This window comes from Oppia nitens, unplaced genomic scaffold (assembly GCF_028296485.1).
Source record: "Oppia nitens isolate AA-2021 unplaced genomic scaffold, nextdenovo-longstitch-racon4-pilon3 scaffold9_pilon_pilon_pilon, whole genome shotgun sequence".
Lineage (NCBI taxonomy): Eukaryota > Metazoa > Arthropoda > Arachnida > Sarcoptiformes > Oppiidae > Oppia > Oppia nitens.
Genome location: NW_026533253.1, coordinates 887,439 through 906,886, shown reverse-complemented (window position 1 = coordinate 906,886; position 19,448 = coordinate 887,439). Strand labels below are relative to the sequence as shown.

The 19,448-nt window shown below is 33.3% G+C and overlaps 4 protein-coding genes across 4 annotated transcripts; all 4 read left to right on the top strand.

Annotated features, from left to right (window-relative positions):
- The first annotated feature begins 1,597 nt into the window (after positions 1-1,597).
- Positions 1,598-2,911, top strand: LOC128964693 (putative uncharacterized protein DDB_G0282499). Its single transcript, XM_054311330.1, has one exon. The coding sequence runs from the start codon at positions 1,598-1,600 to the stop codon at positions 2,909-2,911; it is 1,314 nt and encodes a 437-aa protein (XP_054167305.1).
- An 8,613-nt stretch (positions 2,912-11,524) lies between these two features.
- Positions 11,525-14,099, top strand: LOC128964640 (T-complex protein 1 subunit eta-like). Its single transcript, XM_054311271.1, has 4 exons — positions 11,525-11,763; positions 11,894-12,154; positions 12,250-13,055; positions 13,282-14,099. Exons 1-4 carry the CDS (start codon positions 11,752-11,754, stop codon positions 13,829-13,831), a joined length of 1,629 nt encoding a protein of 542 aa, XP_054167246.1. The 5' UTR covers positions 11,525-11,751; the 3' UTR covers positions 13,832-14,099.
- Positions 14,100-15,661: 1,562 nt separating this feature from the next.
- On the top strand, positions 15,662-17,140 carry LOC128964692 (serpin B3-like). The gene has a single exon (XM_054311329.1). It carries the CDS (start codon positions 15,752-15,754, stop codon positions 17,138-17,140), a length of 1,389 nt encoding a protein of 462 aa, XP_054167304.1. The 5' UTR covers positions 15,662-15,751.
- A 1,587-nt stretch (positions 17,141-18,727) lies between these two features.
- Positions 18,728-19,439, top strand: LOC128964843 (ubiquitin-conjugating enzyme E2 2-like). Its single transcript, XM_054311490.1, has one exon. The coding sequence runs from the start codon at positions 18,910-18,912 to the stop codon at positions 19,381-19,383; it is 474 nt and encodes a 157-aa protein (XP_054167465.1). The 5' UTR covers positions 18,728-18,909; the 3' UTR covers positions 19,384-19,439.
- Positions 19,440-19,448: the final 9 nt, after the last annotated feature.

Genomic DNA, 19,448 nt, shown 5'->3' with positions numbered 1-19,448 from the left:
AGTGAGTGAGTGAGTGAGTGAGTGAGTCCATTAAGTGATCACTTGAGGGATCAATTTTAATCATTAGCTCTGTGTTTGTATTGGTTGTTGTGTTCACAGAGTAAGCGAAAAATTGTTTTGAATGAATCCCTCAAAAAGCCATTTCGCGGATCTAATCGATTGTAGACTTCTTTTGAATACTTTGATGACTTAACTAAAACTTTTCAACACTACATACCATATGTTTACCATCAAAGCTCTCTCTCTCTCTCTCTCTCTCTCTCTCTCTCTCTCTCTCTCTCTCTCTCTCTTTCTCTCTCTTTAGACTTACTTTGATATTCAATGTGTTCCTGATATTGATTTTTGAGTACATGTTATATATATTTCCTATTTTTTATTGAATACAATTGATGGCTAAAGTCATCGGATAAATTTTTTTATCAACATTACTACTAACCTGTAATAGAGTATACAATATAATACTTTATTTATATATAGAAATGTTTATTTGTGAGATACTATTGATATTACAGTATAATGAATATTTTACTTATATTGTTGCATGTTATTGGCTATTAAGTACAGCCCACATATAGTATATACTGTATACCCTACCAGCCTATATAAAAGCCTACTGTTCCCAACTCAGGGACTGACACTCACAGATCAGAGATATAAGAGTCTGACTCTGAGAGTACTGGGACTCTCTCAGTATTTTGTGTTAGTTTTTAGTTGAGTCTCAGACTCTACACATATATTCACTAATGTATTATTAGACTAGTTTTAGATAACCACTTGAATAAAACTTATAAATAGTTAATTCACTTTAAATTGTGTCAACTTAATCAACAACTACAACCGTACGCGTGCTAGCGGTAGGGTAGCGCCCGAGCCCTGAAGGGCTCAATTTCGGACCAAAAGGTGTCCGAAAACCAACTGGTCATCGGCGGTCGTCCCGCGAGTTGCTCTACGTTAATGATTGGTTGGACAGCCCGGACGGACTCAAGAGCCGCTCACCCGAGTCGATTCACGCGCGCGTATTATATTGTATATGGTGGAGGTCGCAAAGGTAACGATTTCAAAAGTACTTAACTCATAAGTCTAAATAAGGTATGTCCCAAAATTTTAATGAATATTTTGATAATTTTGTTTAATTAAATTGATGTTTTGTGTTATATTTCCTTTATATTAATTTTTGCTCTAACTATACTTAATTTAATTAATGAATGCTATTGTCTTAAAAGTAAAAAATAACAGTATCCTTACAAGTAATGAAATCAATTTTTTTAAAGAATAATTTGGGCCTAAAAATTAGAAACAAATAATAATTTAATCTCTATAAGTTGAATATTACAAAACTATATTAAACCTTTTTTATGCTATATTCTATTTAATACTATATTTAGATTTTTAAAAAAAATATTTCTATAATAGTATCACAATTGAATAAGTATTACAAATTTTAGTCCCTAATAGTTAATCCCACATATGGTACAGTTGAGTTAAATAAGCATGTAAAAAAGCAATAAAATATTTCTTAATTCACAAAAAGCAATTAAATCTATATATTACTGTACTTCAAACCCATTTCAACAAAACTCTTTCAAAAGCAATAAAAATGCAAAAGCGTAAAAACAGATCCCGAAATACTTCAAAAGCCCGTAACTTAACTATTACAGACCTAAGTGTTGTAAATGACACTCAAACTGAAAATAACTTAGATTATACTAATGTAACAAATTTAACACTTGTTAATGACCCAATGCTTACAAATACTAATGTAATATCATTAGAACAAGTAATAAATAATACCCAAAATATTTCAAATGACATTTGCACTTTAACTAATATAACTGCTAATCCCATTTTGCAAGCAAATTCCAAAACTAATGCTCTAAATAATTGCACTAATAATGTCCCAAATAACTCATTGCATGGAAGTAACACTCAAAATAACCCAAAAATTATTTCAAATATTACATGTGATTGTGTAACTAACGCAGCTAATACCCTTACTAACAATAACCAGATGTTTGAAAGTAACGGCAAACATGAATTTAAGTCTATAATCACAGTCGGCTCAGTAACTCCTCAAAATTTTGATGGGAGTGGTGATATAGATGATTGGATTGATCATTACACTTACATTGCTAAATGTAATAAATGGAGCAATAATATGAAAAAGTTGAGACTCCCAGTACACTTAAAAGGCATGGCTGAGATGTGGTATAGGAATTTTGTTAAACTTAAAACAGATGCCACATATGAAAATAAATTGTCATTAGATGACATTTATGAGGGTCTTAAAAGCGCTTTTAGTCCAAAAAATTACAGATCATTTCAGCAATTAAAATTAATTACCAGATACCAACAGCTCAATGAGTCAGTCAGTAACTATTATTATGATATAATTAGATTATGTGAGAAACTTAATCCCCTTATGGATGAACAAGAAAAACTGACACATATTATGCGAGGGCTGAGATCTGGAATGTTAGAAAAAGTAGTTATATTTGAGCCCAAAGATTGTATTGATTTATTAAGTAAACTTAAGTCAATAGAAGAGTCCGAATTCTTATCTCAGATAAGACAATCTCATAATTACCTATTTATAAATAGTGTTGAGCATAATGAACAGTCTCTAAATAAGTTTCAAAAACAAAATGAGTCCCAAATTAATAGCACTGAGTCCCAAAATGATATTTCTAAATTATGTTCAATGTTTGAACAGTTTATGAATAAATACCGTAATTATGATAGTTACAGATATCAATATAGACAAACTGTTGAAGGTAGACCTGTTTGTGATTTTTGTCACAAACCTGGTCATCTTGCCCGTTCGTGCTATCACAAACGAAGCACTACGATAAAATCAGCTACAAGAGCTATTCTTCAGTCACCTGGATCTGCATCAGCAGATCAGGTAAATTAGTAAGAGTTAGTCTCTACATATGCCGTTGTCTATGTTCCCTTTTTATTTATTGACAAAAATAATAATTTTATTGACGGCTTAACTTCTTTTTCAGCAATAATCTCTGCTTAATTTATAGTTAATGAAAATAGTGTGTCTGAAAATAATGTGTCTAATAATAGTGTCTCTGAAAATAGTCTGTATGAAAATAGTGTCTGAAAATAGTATGTATGAAAATAGTGTGTCTGAATATAGTGTCTGAAAATAGTGAGAATGAAATAATTATTGTCTGAATATACAGGAAACTAAAATAAATAAAATGTTAATAACAAGTACATTTTATGACCTATTAATTATGTATTTAAGTAAAATTATATAAACTTTAAATTGTAAGATTTAAAAAAGTAAAGTTCGATATTTGTTAAAATTTTGATTTGATAATTGATTAATTAAGTATGAAATAAATTTATAAAAATATTTTAAATAATTGTAGATTTACATTAAAGTACCTATTGTATGAAATTAAGCCCTAGAAGTAAATATTTAAGTTTTTGTTTAAAATAAATTTTAATGGCCTGAAAAAATGGTCGGTCTCAATTAGTGATTAGTATGTAAATTAATAAGGTACCTATTACTTACATATAATATATGAAATATAAACAGTTGCGCATAAAATGTTTAAAATTAGACTTAAATTAGAAAATAATTTAAGGAATGAAATAATTGAAGATTAAATTAGACTCAAAATATAATTTGAGGTTTGAAATAAATGTTAAATATAATAGACTTAAATTAAGAAATTAATTTAAGGAATGAGAAAATTTGAATAAAATTGAGACTTGTTTTGAATAATTAAATATAAAATAAATAAATGTTTATAATGGGTTAAATAATTAGTTGATTCAAAATAATTAAGTATGATTATTAAATTTATGTCCTCATTAATGGCCAAAATGATTTACACTGAATTTAGTGATCCTTTTTTTCGTTTTGAATTGATAATTATTAGGATACATTTAAAATAAAATTAATAAAAAAATGGTATAAATAAATAAATTAAATTTATTGAATTAAAGAAATTAATTACAGTAAAACAAAAAGTGTATAAATTAAGTGTAAACAAAAATAGTAAAAAAAAATTGAAAAAAATAAGAATAAATAATATAAAAAACAAAAATTAAATTAAATATCTAATATAACCATTATTTTATCTTTATTAAGTATATTTAAATTATGTACACACTACATACAAATACATAAGAAAAAGATGCAATAATTATAAATGTAATGTAATTTAATATAAATAATTATTTTTTACTATTTTTTGGACATTTTCTTCAATCCGAAGGAAAAAATATTATAATTTAATATTTTTGAACTAATGTTTGAAAATTATTTGAATAATTTAAAAATAAGGTTATAAAATAATAATTAATTTTATCTAATTTAGTTTAATTAAAAAATGTTTTTTATCTTAAATATTTATATATACTTTTGTCTGAAATTTTAGACAGTAAATCGAGACATAACTATCAGTATTTAAGACTAATGTCTCAAATATTCATAATTATTTTATAACTATATATAATAAATATTTATTTAAAGTATAGAAAATTGTCTTAAATATTATTATATAATGTTATCTAAAATTAAATTGAGACAAATCTATTCTATAATATTAATAATTATATACTTTTTAATATATTCTAAAATATTTTTACTTTAACATTTATATTAAATATTGTTTTTTACTGAACAATTGTTTTATAAAATATTATAATCCTTTATTATTATAAAAATTATTTAATCACAAAAATGTAATAATAATTTTAATTGTAAAAAAGTTTATTTAAAACATCTAACTCAATCATAACAACAACAAAATGTATTATCATTGACATATTTTGGTACTACAATACAATATTGGTGGTATCATAGTATCAATTGCAACAACACAATATCACTTTAAGAAGCACAGTAACTACTGCCGGTATTGATAACATTGACCTAATCGACGACACTTTAAATAGTTATCATCGGTATCAACAATTGGATCTGTTAATTCAACTATACTGTCAATACTACGCGTCTCAAGAGATAAACCAATGATCAACATTTTATTGGATTTAATGTCAATGTTATGTACATTAACGATAAACTGAAATATACTTAGTATACTTAAATACAATTTAATTAAATTATATATAATATATTTCATATTTTAATTATTTTAAAACCTTTTAATATTTTAATACGAATAATTATTTAAACAATAATTTTATATTATAATTAATTTTAAACTTTATGTAACTATATATTTTTATGGGACAACAATAGCACTTGTATTGTATAAACAAGTGTTTGCATTAATATATAATTTGTCCGAAAATTAGAATAGGTTTTAATTTAACTAAGTTAGTGTCCCAAATTTGGGACAATAGAAGTTTTTATACCAATTATACATTATTGCAATCTGAGACCGCTTCAGCTATTGTTGTCAATAGGTTTTCTCCTGGATCTCGGGTTTCCCCTATTAATTAAAAGCGGAAATTTATTGTTAATATTTAATCTTATATAATTTTATCTTTTGTTAAACGGGGGGCTTTTATTAAGGTGTGGTGGGGTACAGTATAATGAATATTTTACTTATATTGTTGCATGTTATTGGCTATTAAGTACAGCCCACATATAGTATATACTGTATACCCTACCAGCCTATATAAAAGCCTACTGTTCCCAACTCAGGGACTGACACTCACAGATCAGAGATATAAGAGTCTGACTCTGAGAGTACTGGGACTCTCTCAGTATTTTGTGTTAGTTTTTAGTTGAGTCTCAGACTCTACACATATATTCACTAATGTATTATTAGACTAGTTTTAGATAACCACTTGAATAAAACTTATAAATAGTTAATTCACTTTAAATTGTGTCAACTTAATCAACAACTACAACCGTACGCGTGCTAGCGGTAGGGTAGCGCCCGAGCCCTGAAGGGCTCAATTTCGGACCAAAAGGTGTCCGAAAACCAACTGGTCATCGGCGGTCGTCCCGCGAGTTGCTCTACGTTAATGATTGGTTGGACAGCCCGGACGGACTCAAGAGCCGCTCACCCGAGTCGATTCACGCGCGCGTATTATATTGTAATATTAAAGTGTACCATAGAGTGTAAATTATTTTTATACGCTATGGTAATCGTCAAACATTAAACTATCAAGTTTATTAAATATTTATCCATTTAAAATTGATAAATAAATAAATTTTCAATATAAATTTAATAAAAAAAATATTTGACGTATAAATATAATGTACTATAAAATTAATAAATTAAATAAATCAATAGAAAACTTTTTATTTAGTTATATTTTTATTTATATTTAACTTTCCAAGTTTAATTTTAATTTTATGATTAATTATCAATAGATATATAAATTATTAAATAGTGATTTCTTATAATATATCAGAAAATGAAAAAAAACATTAAATAATACTGTAATAATATTACCGAAACTGTATTATATATATATATATATATGATATATTACATATAGGATTTATAAAGTTAATTGAATTAATTAAATATCTTAAATCAAATAAAAGTAGAACAAAATGTTAAATTTTTTAGATGATTTCAATTTAAATATACTGTATGTCATAATTTATATATAATGACTAAAAATGGGGATTAAATTTTTAAATTTATATACAGTATAATGTTATTATATATGTAACGCGTGGATCTGCTACACGTGCGTGTGCTAGCATGCGTGTCCACGCGTAGGTAAGTGCTCCGACTATACCTGCTATCGACTGGTCCACCAACTGCCGGGTGACCACTGCGCTCAGGGGTGTGCGCAACGCTTATATACGGCTAAATGGGAAGCGAGGGCTGACGCCACGTGTCCTGACTTACAGCTCTATTCACGGCTCTGATCTCGGCTTTACTATCTTCTGAGGCTTCCGTCTATGGCTTCCGTCGGTGTCTTCGCGATCTTTACTTTCCTCTCATGACTCAGACAGCAATCAAACGATTAAATAGTTTATTAATAATATGTGAATAAATGTATTACAAAAATATAAAAGTTATTAAATGATAAAATAGTATTAAATATAAAAGACTGCTTCCGGTGCTGTCCTCACGAGTCACGGCTTACTGATCGCTGACCTGATCTTAAGGTCTATTAAACAACCGCTCACTTCAACGACTAACACACGACTGACTCTTCATGGAGTCTCACTTCAACACTACGCTTCAATCACGTGACCCCTGGTGTCAGCTCCTGTAGCTTAAGGTTAACATATAAAACGTAACTATAATAGTATTGCTTTTCGGGACGGGACGTTTCATACTCCAACACTTCGACTTACGCCCTCGTAAGTTTCGGTTAACTTCTCTCCTGTGTTGCTGTCCATATTGACTTCGGGTGGCTTCTGTGCTGCCAAATGCTTCCGAAAACTTGAGCGACACTCCAGTTTGAGCCGCGATCGCGCAGCTGATCCCAACCGCATGTCCTCCAAAGTTATCCTGGATCTCACCAATTCCTCCGTGAGTATCCACTTATGCGCGTCTCCGATATCGGCTCCTGAATGGCGTCGGATACCTCCACGACTGCCACGCCATCGGTCTCGCTATTGTCGGATTGAACACCAACAATGCCCTCGAAACGATTGCGATTGCTTCGTGAGATTTAGAGGGACCACATCAGGACGCGGTCGATGACGTTACTGAGGTCAACATCGGAGGACCGGCGGGCGCTGATGGTGGACAATCCGACGGAAATGACGTCAACCATGAGTCCGATGGCGTGGCAGACGAGAAGGCACCCGATGCCATACTAGAGCCGATATCTGAAACCCAAATAATAATAACACTTACGGAGCAGTTGGCGGTTATAAACGAAGACAACGCGCAATGGCAGGGTCTTAACAGATATCTGACCCGACAAAATGATGTCCTGAAGGCCGAAGTCGCCGAAATACGGGGACGCGCAGGAGACCTCGCGGCAAATCGTTGGTCCCCACATGGAGCCGAAAACGATGCCAAAGAGAGGTCTATCGCTTGGAATCGCAGGTCAAAAGACTCAACGAAAAGATCGCGCAATTGGAGGCCAAAAAGGCCGTTGGATTTAATAACGCCGAATGGGCCGAAAAGGAGAGGTGGATAAACACGTGCTCGACTTGGCGTACAAAGAGCGTCGAAAGCCGCGCAGCGTTAGATGAGGCCCGCAATACTATCAGTGAGCTAAGCAAAGCTCTCGCCGATATGAAGGACGTGGCTATGGAGCTGTTCAAAGAGCTGAAAGAGGGACAGCCGGCCAACGTAGCCATAGCATCGAGTCGAGGACCGGACGCGGAGTTCGACCGATATGTCCAGCGATTCGCGGGAGCGTCGGAAGGAGTGCGCCCACCGTATACAGCACCAGTATATGCAATGCCGGCCTATTATGACAACAAACAGGCACCGTTTGATACCTACGGTCATCGATTCAGTTACCATGGAGGAACCCGTGCTGATTGGCGAGGACACAATGCGAAGTAGTGGGAGATATAAATATATTATTATTTTCCGGGACGGGTGTGTGGATCGGTTGTTTCATCTCCCACTACTTCGCATTGTGTCCCCGTTAATCAGCACAGGTTCCTCCACGGTAACTGAATCGATGACAATAGGTTTCAAACGGTGCCTGCTTGTTGTCATAATAGGCCGGCATTGCATATACTGGTGCCGTATACAGTGGGCGCACTCCTTCCGACGCTCCCGCGAATCGCTGGACATATCGGTCGAACTCCGCGTCCGGTCCTCGACTCGATGCTATGGCTACGTTGGCCGGCTGTCCCTCTTTCAGCTCTTTGAACAGCTCCATAGCCACGTCCTTCATATCGGCGAGAGCTTTGCTTAGCTCACTGATAGTATTGCAGGCGTCATCTAACGCTGCGCGGCTTTCGACGCTCTTTGTACGCCAAGTCGAGCACGTGTTTATCCACCTCTCCTTTTCGGCCCATTCGGCGTTATTAAATCCAACGGCCTTTTCGGCCTCCAATTGCGCGATCTTTTCGTTGAGTCTTTTGACCTGCGATTCCAAGCGATAGACCTCTCTTTGACATCGTTTTCGGCTCCCTGTGCGGACCAACGATTTGCCGCGAGGTCTCCTGCGCGTCCCCGTATTTCGGCGACTTCGGCCTTCAGGACATCATTTTGTCGGGCCAGATATCTGTTAAGACCCTGCCATTGCGCGTTGTCTTCGTTTATAACCGCCAACTGCTCCGTAAGTGTTATTATTATTTGGGTTTCCGATATCGGCTCTAGTATGGCATCGGGTGCCTTCTCGACTGCCACGCCATCGGACTCATGGTTGACGTCATTTCCGTCAGATTGTCCACCATCAGCGCCCGCCGGTCCTCCGATGTTGACCTCAGTCACGCCATTGACCGCGTCCTGATGTGGTCCCTCTAAATCTCACGAAGCAATCGCAATCGTTTCGATGGCCATACTTTGCAGACTATTAGCGACTTCCGCGTCGACTAATAACTTATTTTGATTTGCGGCTATGACTGCCGATCTCATCGATTCGATATCTCCTTACCAACCGATTGCCGATTCGCTGTCTTTGGTGGCCATCCTGTCCTGATTGCTTCCGGTCTTACTGTTTAATAGCTGTTCACACGGCTTACAGATAACACTAACACATCTGTCGTTTAGCACACTAAACGATCGCCTGATTTTTTGAATTAACGCTTACATTGCGTTAGGCTTTAATATACCTAAAAATATGCCGCCCTCTCGTGGTTTGTCCTATTTTTCCCGCCAAACTGTGATCTCCTTCGGTTGCGGTTTCGGTGAGACGTCTTTAACTTTCGCCACTGCTTTGGTGCTGTTTTGACCTCCCGGTAAGCGTGATGTATACTCTGGTCAACACTCAACCTGATCGTAGGCCGCTCTGTTGTATAGCTTTTCCTCTTCTAGTTTGGCGACTCGTAATTGATACGGTGTTCTGGCTTTTATTCTTCGGTTTATCTCCCGATCTGTTAGTACATCTTCTCTGAAGGCTATCGTCATCGAAAGTGTATCGATGTTCAGATGGAATGAACGCATCACATCTGTTCCTAAAAGCATCGGTGTTTGACTATTACCCAATATTGCGGCATTACAAATGACTAATCGGTCTGTGATGACTATCCTTATGCCTACAGCTTCTCCTTTTGGTCGAACCAGCTCGGTTCCGCTTCCGGTCCAGCTTCCGTCGGTGTCTTCGCGATCGTTACTTTCCTCTCATGACTCAGACAGCAATCAAACGATTAAATAGTTTATTAATAATATGTGAATAAATGTATTACAAAAATATAAAAGTTATTAAATGATAAAATAGTATTAAATATAAAAGACTGCTTCCGGTGCTGTCCTCACGAGTCACGGCTTACTGATCGCTGACCTGATCTTAAGGTCTATTAAACAACCGCTCACTTCAACGGCTAACACACGACTGACTCTTAATGGAGTCTCACTTCAACACTACGCTTCAATCACGTGACCCCTGGTGTCAGCTCCTGTAGCTTAAGGTTAACATATAAAACGTAACTATAATAGTATTGCTTTTCGGGACGGGTATGTCTACGGGACGTTTCATATACACAAAATGTATTGATATAATCTAAATTTGAGACACTTTATTATCGAAATGGTTGTCAACTGTACGGTTAATATCCAGGCAATGAAAAGTACAGTTTCTAACCATACATTCGGTAACAATACAGCCGATGAGTGCACAGTTGGTTATCGTGCAGTCGGTTAGCGTACAGTTAGTTAGAGTACAGTCGGTTAGTGTGGAATCGTTGAACGTACAGCCGGTCATTGTCTGTTTGGGAACAGTTCGATAAGTTTCGGTACCAAAGCTTATAGTTTGGGAATTGCTGTTTGAAATTTGACTCCCGGTTCTCGACATTGCTATATATATTAATATAATTGTGTAAAATAATTATTGGATTATAATTAAGTTAATTATATAGTAATTACCTGTATTTTGACTAAAAAAGAAAAATTAATTAACAATTTATTTTAATACTATGAAAATACAAATGTATTTTATTATATCTAATAATAAATTAGCGACAAATTTGTATTTTAAACTATGACTACTCAATGATAAACAAATTGATTAATTTGTACTAGGTTATTTGTATGACAAATTTTTAAAAAAATTCATATATATATATATAGATTTTATAAATTATTATAAAAAAGTATATATTTTTAAAGTGTAAATCAATGATCTAAACACTAATTTTATGCATTTTTTATCTACAATTAGTTAATATTAAATTATTTTTTATAAATAAATATTTAACTAATTATAAAAATAAAGTTTATTACTATTTAAAATATTGTAAATATATATATATATACAGACATAATAAGTGTTGTAAATATTTTTTTAAAAATTATATCTATATATTAAATTTATTTTTAAAAATTAAAACTAATATTTATTTTTTTTTTAATAATAATATGTACTATAATTATATAATTTAAAATAATTTATTAGAAAACTTATAAAAAATATTTCGTAAAAATATTAAGTTTTGTGTTGAAAGAGTTGGACGTAATTTATGTACGACTTATACAACCATATAAAGTGTGGTTTTCAATGCAGGCGTGTATTCAATGCATTCATATATTAAACACACAATAAAAGCCATACATTATTACCAGTAGTTGTCTATCAATAGAGTCATTGAAAATAATTATTGTCTCATAAAAAAAAAGTTATTATTATTTAGACATCGATTAAGATAATAAAGACATTATCACTTGATTGGATCAATTGATTTAATAAGTGACTCATAAAGAGATAGACAATTTCACAATGAAAATGATGGTAAGTTTTTGTTTGTTTGTCGACGCCTTTGATGCCGACTATAAACACGTGTTTTTTGTGTTAATTATCAATTAGTCTTCAGATCTAATGGTTTTTGTTTTGTTTGTGATTTGTCTTTCATTATCTACAGAACGCACCGATAATACTGCTGAAGGATGGTTCAGAGTCATCGCAGGGCAAGAGTCAGGTGATCCAGAATATAACTGCGTGTCAGAGCGTTGCCGAAGCTGTTCGCACCACTCTTGGACCGAGAGGTATGGATAAACTGATTGTCGACTCGAGCGGAAAGGTCACGATCAGCAACGACGGCGCTACTATTCTTAAGCGACTGGATATTATCCATCCGGCGGCTAAAACACTGGTCGATATCGCTAAATCACAGGACGATGAGGTCAGTGATTGTTTTTAAGCTCTTTGTTGTTTCCGCGATAGTCGGCAACTAATGATTGATTGATTAACATGTTTTGTTGGTCTGTGTGCGCACAGGTAGGCGACGGTACGACCTCTACGGCATTGTTTGCCGCCGAGTTTCTCAAACAGGCCAAACCGTTTATCGAGGATGGCGTTCATCCGCAGATTATCATTAAAAGTTATCGTAAGGCTCGACAACTGTGTATCGATAAGATTAATGAGATATCAAACAAGTTATCGAAAGACGACCTCAAAGGTAAGCGATCACTTCTTGTGAAGTGTGCGCTCACGACTTTGAGCTCGAAACTGGTGTCACAGCAGAAGGAGTTCTTTGCCAATATGGTGGTCGAAGCTGTCCTCCAATTGGACGAACACACAATGCCGCTCAATATGATCGGCATCAAGAAGGTTACCGGCGGTGGACTCGAGGAGTCGATGCTAGTGTCGGGCGTGGCTTTCAAAAAGACCTTTTCCTATGCTGGCTTCGAGATGCAACCGAAACAATACAAGAATCCGAAGATTGCTTTACTTAATGTAGAGCTCGAGTTGAAGGCAGAGAAAGATAATGCCGAGATTCGAGTGGACAATGTCGAAGAGTATCAAAAGGTGGTGGACGCAGAATGGGAAATACTGTACGAAAAGCTTAAGAAGATTCACGATAGCGGAGCCAAAGTGGTTCTCTCAAAGTTGCCGATCGGAGATGTGGCCACTCAGTACTTTGCCGATCGAGATCTGTTCTGTGCCGGCCGCGTACCTGAAGAGGATCTCAAGCGTACAATGCGTGCGTGCGGCGGATCTATACTGACCACGTGTTACGATCTAAGCGATGGTAATTTAGGCACGTGTGAAGACTTTGAAGAATTACAAATAGGAGGCGAAAGGTATGATTAAACTTGTTTTTTAAGTACAGTAGTAGTTATTCCACAAAGAAGTCAGTTGATATCGGATTTATAATAAGATATTGGCGTTACTCTTGTGGTATATTAATTGAATTTCAAACTGAAATTTTATCGGTTTGAGAGTTGGCTTAAAATTAGTTAATAATTTATGCCTTAGTTTTATGACCGTAACAAATGATTTTTACAAAAATGTCATTAAATTTTTCAGATTCAATATATTAAAAGGATGTCCAAACTCTAAGACAGTGACAATTATCTTGAGAGGTGGTGCCGAACAGTTTATCGAAGAGACCGAGAGGTCACTGCACGACGCCATTATGATTGTGAGGAGAGCCCTGAAAAATGATGCCATAGTTGCCGGCGGCGGTGCCATCGAAATGGAACTGTCGAAGTATTTGCGCGATTATTCGCGAACCATTGTCGGCAAAGAACAACTGTTGATCGCCGCGATGGCCAAAGCTTTCGAAGTGATTCCCCGACAGTTGTGCGATAACGCCGGCTTCGATGCGACCAACATATTGAACAAATTGCGTCAAAAACACTCGCAAACCGGTAACGAATGGTTCGGTGTCGACATACTTAACGAAGATATTGCAAACAATTTCGATGCTTGTGTTTGGGAACCGGCAGTCGTGAAGGCGAACGCCATTATTGCCGCAACAGAGGCCGCGTGTTTGATATTATCTGTTGACGAAACTATTAAGAGTCCGAAGTCACAGACTGAACAATCACAGGCCGCCCAACGTATGGGAATGTAATGTGATTTACAACTAATAATATTTATATAAACTTATCATTTGCTGACCATTTTGTGTGGTATCTAATTATGTGTTATCAATGGAGAGACCATTTAAGGAGTTATTTCTTCTGCTTTTTTTTAAATCAAAGATATGTTTGTTTTTACATAATTTTTGTTACACTATATATATATTAACAAATTGTCATTTAATTAAGCAATTAATTATTTTTAACTATACTCTATGTTAATAAAGCAATTAATTTAAACTATATTTATATGCGTAATTAATATTTCTGGAAATGTATACCGGTAATTTTCAAATCTATAAAAAAATTTAATTGAATGTATTTTTTTTTGCTTTTGTTACTTATTAATAATATGCTTAAAATTAAGGAAATTTTCCGAATAAATGTGATATCATTTTTTCCAGTTTTGTCAAACATTTGCCAAAATTATAACTCATTGATTGTTTGTGTGATTTGTATGAAAACTACAATCAATTAATTTGTCGCAAATTTATTACTCGGTTTTTGTCAACATTTTTTTATTCAAATTATTCAATCGATACGATGGATGATATAAAAGATTGTAATTCAAATGGTTTGGGTAATGATACGGATAGAGATCGAGATAGCGGTCCTGACCGGCACTCGAGTCGTCGTCGGAGATCTCAATCTCCAGTTAGCCGGCGATGCGGTGGTCGTTCAGGTCGTGTATATCGGGAATATGTGGCTAATCTTCGGTGTAAAGTGTGATTGTCTGATCTGGTAGACCTGTTCAGCAATAAGATTCAAAACGTTAAGTATAAACTACATATAAATTTTATATACAGTATATTTATATAAATTATGTTTAATTATGTTATTTTATAAATTGTTTTTTATGACATTTTTATTAAATTTTTATAAAGTTTGTAAAACTGTTTGAACAGTGCTTTGATACACTGTTACCGGTATTTAATAATGATTTAAATCAGTTCAATAGGACTGTAGTAATGATAATGCAAAGCTTGAATTGTTTAACACTATACCAATTATATAACTAATATTTAAATGTTTAATTGAAACAAAATTTGTTTTATTATTGTCTCAATTAAATTAATTTTATATTAATAAAAAGTTGTTATTAAATTATATATTGTATACTATATGTAGTTTTAGGTAAATTAATAATTAAATAATATTTGTTTCATACATAATACAGTAGTTTTTTAATGTATTTTTGATAATTTATGTATATGTGATGCAAATATCTAATTTATATACCAATCTCTTATTTTATTACATACTGTATTACTATAGATATAATTTTACTTTTTTTTAACAATTATTATAAAAATGTTTTTTGGTTTCAATAATATGTGGTTAAATATGATTAAGTAATCACTGGTAAAATTTTGCTTCATTTTTTTCTAGCATTATAACTGTCTATAGATTATCTAATAGATTAATATATATTCAATCATTAAAAAAATATATAAATGTAAGTTACATATGTAGTAAATAAATGCTTCAGTGATCATTAATAATAAATTTATAATCATATTTAATGTGATAAATAATTGATATAAATGTTAATGATATGAAAAAAAGTTTTCATTTAATAAAATCATTTTACGGTAAATGTATTATTAGACACGCGATAACTTGTAATTATTATTATTATTATTATTACAGTAAGAAAACTAATTTAAATTTGAATATTTGTAACATTTTTTTTTGTAATTTCTTTCTAACTTTTTTTTTGTTCATCACATCTCAATGATCTTATAATTATAATAATAATTATTATTATAATCGATAGGATAAATGACATTTGAAATATACTTTTATATTATAGTACTGATAGAGTTTATACACATATTGTATAGTTTATTGGTTATCATTGCAATTGAAAGACAGGAAAACAACGACAACGACTTCTCTCAATCGAAAAAACTATGACAACTCCGCCGACAGCGACCAGTCAGCCGACGGCGGCGACAACGACCAGATCATCGGCAACCTATGAAAAGCTGAAGAAGTCGGTCAATGAGTTCGGCTTTGAACTGTTCAAAGTGTTTATGTCTCGACACAAACAACAGCACCGAAACCTTTGCTTCAGTCCACTGGCGGTCTACGATTCGTTGCTAATGTCAAGAATCGGTTCCAAAAATATTACCGAAAAACAGTTGTCCAAAATGTTACACATCAATGATATCGCTGGCGCTGTCATCGATGAGTCGGTACTCAATGAATGGCAAGATTTGCGTCAGACTATGATTAAGAACAATCACGATATACTGATGTTCAGCAACTTCTTGTACGTCGACGACAGTGTCCAACTCAAAGACAAATATCTGAATCAATTGAAAAAATATTTCAATACTAAACCAAAAAAAGTTACATTCAGTAATGTTAAGGAAACGGTCAAAACGATTAACGCCGACAGTCAGGAAAACACTGACGGTGTCATCGATGGTCTGATAATTGCCAAAGACATTAGCGAAGACAACAAAAATGTTCGGCTAATTCTGGCCACTTCTTTGTTTTTTCGCGGCTTTTGGGCCCAATGTTTCGATCAAATCGAGAAAAAAGAGTTTGTTATTCCCAATAATGGCCAATCTATTAAAATAAATCTGCAAATGATTGGACAGTTGGGTCAGTTTCGGTATATGCATAGTAGACAATTGGATGCCGACATTGTGTCCATACCGTACGTAACGAGTGACCTGCGAATGGTTGTCATTTTGCCGCGTGATGTCAACAGTGACGGACATTCAATCATTGAGTATCTGAATCGCGATATATTCGCGACAATTATGGACACATTGCAGACACGGGAGAAAACTGAAGTCAACGTCTGGATACCGAGGTTTGCATTGAACGCCCAGAAAGTATCACTTCAGAGAACCATCAAACAGATGGGAGCCATTGATTTGTTTGAGGAGTCGTTGGCTGATTTGGGCGATATGTGCGACCAGAAGAAGATTCATTTGACTAAATTGGTTCACAAGACGTTTATTCTGGTGGACGAAAGGGGTGCCACTCATTCAACATTCAAAGTTAATCACAACAATAATCATAACAACAATCATAAATCCAAGACATCATCAACTAATAAGACAGACCCAAACAATATTATCAAAAAATCTATAGAAGATCCCAATTGTGTCTTATTTAAGGCCAATCATCCGTTTGTTTTTATCATAACCGATAAGACAACAAAAGTGGCACTTCTTATGGTATACTTTGGTGACGCCCGCGAAATGTTGGAAGTGATCCTCGAGAGTGAACTAACTGAGGATCAGATCACTAAATTGTTAAGCGAAGTGTCTAACAATCATTAATTGTTATTTTTATTGAATAATTAATATTTATTTATTTGTATAATATTTTTTTTTAAATATTTATTAATACATGTATTTTATATTTCATATCTAAATTTATTTAATGATAACAAATATAAATTTAAATCTTTTAATTAAATACTGCATTTGATAGATAATAACAATACATACTGTATTTTGATAGTTTTATATATCATTATAAACATTTACAAATAAAATATTCAACAACAAAAAAAAAACATTTATATTATTTAGATATAATGTTGAATTCAACAAAACTAAAGCAATTATTTATTATTAAGTGATAATTAAAACTTTGAACACATAATATGAGATGAAATTAAATACACAATTGATTTTAATTTGTTTTTTTCCTCAAATTATTTTTCATTAGAATTTTTATTATCAAATATATACAGTAAATGATGAATTTATTTTGCATACACTGTACAAGTGATAAATATTGTGATAATTATTATTAAAATTAACAAACTTTGAAACTATTGATTGTTATATACTGTATTTGCTTTAAATAATCGCAAAATTTCTATTTTTAAACTTCTTTAAAATCAATTTGCAGTCAAACAAAAGTTTTACTAAAAATACAGAATCCAGTAATAAAAAGAGTTGTTTTTAATATTATTATTAACTTTCATATAATGTGAACAATTATGTCAGCTTTGGTGATATCGTTTGTCTTAGTTTTTGGGATTAATGTCAGTTTGCTGTCTGTCCATTGTAGTACCATCGATGACAATGTGGGCTCAATTAATGGCAATATTATTATTAAACAAAACGGAACACTCATTAGCGATGGTATGACTATCAGCACAGATAGTCAAATGACAGCATCAGTTGAAATCATTAAAGATGAGAAAAATTTGACACAACTGTCCTATTCATGGTTTTTCGATGACATAGAATTCAAAACTAATACCATTCCTCAGCTGACATACAGTTTTTCCCGTCCAAAACAATGCACTCTAATGGTTATTGTATTGGGCACTGACTGTCAAACGCCAAACGTTTGTATCGCAAAGTTCGGTATAATTACACGTAAAATAACTGTAGTCTATGGCCATAGTAATCGGCTACCAGTTCCCAATTTAACTGCCGATGATATCCTATCGGAGACCAGTGTCAAGAAACGTCGTTATTCGTCGACACACTTGTATACACTTCATATGTCATTGATTATCGGCGGCGCTATACTCATGGCTTTGCTGTTTGTGTCGATAGTTACCCATTCAGTCATTATTTGCCGTAAAAACAACAACAATGAAGGAAACAAACGATCACTAATGGAAAGTCAGAAACATATTAATTATCGTTATTATACTATTGATAATTAAAATTAATTTTTATCTCAAAAATATGTAGTTTAAAAAAAATAAAATGATTTTCATTTGATTTATTATATAAAAAAATATTAACTATTCATTTGTTTATATTATACTATATATGTATATATATATATACTGTATATATATATATATATATATACTGTATATATATATATATCACTTTCGACAACAATTAACTTAATTGAAATATATTTGAAATTATTATTGTTTTTATTTTATAATAAAAAAGGCCGTTTAAAAATCATTAGCCCAATAGGCAACAGGCGATAGACAGACATAAACGGCGACGAGCGGTGTGTCCATCATCAGTGAACAATCAATCGGGTGATCAGTTTCTTTTCGGTGACGACAATCAATCATTTTGGTCCACAATTTCTTTCATTTTTTGTCACAGTAGTAGAGTAAATGGCACTCAAAAGGATACAAAAAGAGTTGCAAGAGTTGCAAAAAGATCCGCCGCCCAGATGTTCGGCACAGCCAGTCGGTGACGACCTATTTTCATGGCAGGGCGTTATAGAAGGTCCGCCCGACACGCCATACGAAGGCGGTGCCTTCAAAATCAAGATACAGTTTCCGAAAGACTATCCGTTTCATGCGCCGCACATTAAATTCACGACAAAAATATATCACCCGAACATTACACCCGACGGTTCCATATGTCTGGACACACTCAAGAAGAACTGGAGCTGCGCTTTCACTATCACTCAAGTAATGCTATCAATACAACAGCTCCTATCGGATCCCAATCCGGCCGATCCATTGGTTCCACAAATTGCCCGACAATATCAAACTAATCGACAAGAATACAATAGAGTAGCCAAACGCTGGACTACTATATATGCCAAACAAAATGATAATCAAACCAATGAAAAAAAATAATAGCAATTCCTATGAAATGATTATTTTAATGATTACAAGTTTTATGTTTTAATCCAAAATAAATA